The sequence below is a fragment of the Mustela nigripes genome, unplaced genomic scaffold (genome assembly GCF_022355385.1).
Source record: "Mustela nigripes isolate SB6536 unplaced genomic scaffold, MUSNIG.SB6536 HiC_scaffold_4805, whole genome shotgun sequence".
NCBI classification, from domain to species: Eukaryota; Metazoa; Chordata; class Mammalia; order Carnivora; family Mustelidae; genus Mustela; species Mustela nigripes.
Window position 1 is genome coordinate 222 of NW_026744211.1, and position 1,756 is coordinate 1,977.

Sequence of the window (1,756 nt, forward strand, 5' to 3'; positions counted from 1 at the left end):
GTCGAGTCCCACCTTGGGTTCCTTGCTTGGCAGGAAGCCTGCTTCTCTTTCTGCCTGTGCCTCCTTGTGTGCTTGTGCTCTCTCTTGACAAATAAATAAATAAAAACCTTTAAAAAGAAAGAAAGAAAGAAAGAAAGAAAGAAAGAAAGCAAGCAAGCAATCATGGGGAGAAGAGATTCATTGTTATTCTCTAGGAAATGTTGGGATTTTAATCTTACATATATTCTGGTAGAATTAGAGGCTCGCTTTATATATATAACACATATGTATATAAATTATACACATATATTTGAGCTTTTAGAAACTGTTGTGCCTGGACCTTCTTTCCTGGTCTCTATGTTCTTGCAGCGTATAGGCCACATTACAGCCATGCTGCAGCAGTCCCTGGGAGGCCTGCTGCTAGAAGGGCTTCAGACTTCCAATGTGGACATCATATGGCACTGCCTTCGGACTTACGCTACAATTGACAAGACATGGGATGTAGAGGCGTTAGTCGGTCAAGTACTGGTGAAACCGTACATGGATGAGGTTTGTGCCCCCATGCACCTCATTCCGCAAACAGAGCATCTAATCTGGCTTCGTTTCTTGACTGGGTGCGAGAGAGCTCAGGGCTCTTCCTTGAAGATGCTCATAGTTCCTGCTCTTCTGATTGTAAGAAAAGGTTGCTCCTGCTTGGTGCCCATCAGCATGGCAGGAATCAGGCATGCGCTCTGGTCTCTTCCAGTGATGCCATAGCTCAGGGATCATCTTAATTTAGTAGGGGTGAGGGACTTGCCTAGGAAGAAGGTATGGATCAGAACATTTTCAGGTCAATTTCCATTTCCCTAAGTTATACGTTAATGACGTTGCCGAAAAGCGTGACCCCACCAAGGCGCCCGTGCCCACTGGAGGAGCTGGAAGACAGCTCTGTGCGCAGGGAAAGTCCGTGAGGGGAGGCGTCTTCGCAGAATTGATGTGACCTAAGTCTTGAAGACCATGGGGGAGTTTGCCAGGCTAGGAAGGTGGGAGGGAGGGAATATTCAAAGATAAAGGGCTTTTAAGGGCGAGTTAGCGGGGTATTACCTTAAGTCCGGAACTTGGTTACCCAGTGTTCTTGACCTATGAGGATACAGTTAAATACAGGGAGTCAGTGTATCCTGCCTCTTGAGCAGCCGGAGTATGGGCTGCACCGTGTGAGGCCGCCAGCAATCAGCAGCTTCCCATTTAGAGAGCGTCGGTTTCATGTAGTTCACGCTGACAGAAGTCATGAAGCCAGTCTCAGCGTTTGAGGGCTTTCTTCCAGTCACCTGCCAGTGTGAGTGTTCTTTCTGTCCGGTAAGTATAAAGCTACCCACCATGACTTCAGGATGAAAGGCTTCCAGTTTTAAAACGGGACAGTATCCCAGTGATAGAAGTGAAATTGAAGGATTAATTTCAGTAATCTTCTCAGCTTCATTAGGACTACTAAAAGTAAATGATCTGTCAGTTCTTTGTATGTATCCTATTATATAGTTCATAGCTCTCTCTGGGGGGGTGAAAAAGATCACATTATTCTTTGTCACTAAATGAAAATATTTTAGTTATTTAATTTATGCCCTTTTCATTGAACTGAATCTAATATGCTAAATTAGGGAAGTACTTTACATTTCCGTGTCGTTAAATGAACTGTGGCCACGTTTGTATTTTAAGTTTGTATGCTTGTCATTCACCTCCTGCAACTCAGCCTCACCAAAAAAAAAAAAAAAAATACTAAAGCAAAATAAGATGTGTTTTCTTC

The 1,756-nt window shown here is 43.9% G+C and overlaps 1 protein-coding gene across 1 annotated transcript in view; it reads left to right on the forward strand.

The window, feature by feature from the left end:
* Positions 1-353: 353 nt before the first annotated feature.
* Positions 354-1,756, forward strand: part of LOC132009108 (conserved oligomeric Golgi complex subunit 2-like) — a 2,421-nt gene continuing 1,018 nt past the window's right edge. Inside the window, exon 1 of the mRNA XM_059387487.1 lies at positions 354-528. Coding sequence (XP_059243470.1) covers positions 370-528 — 159 coding nt within the window. The 5' untranslated portion in view covers positions 354-369. The remainder of the gene's footprint in view (positions 529-1,756) is intronic.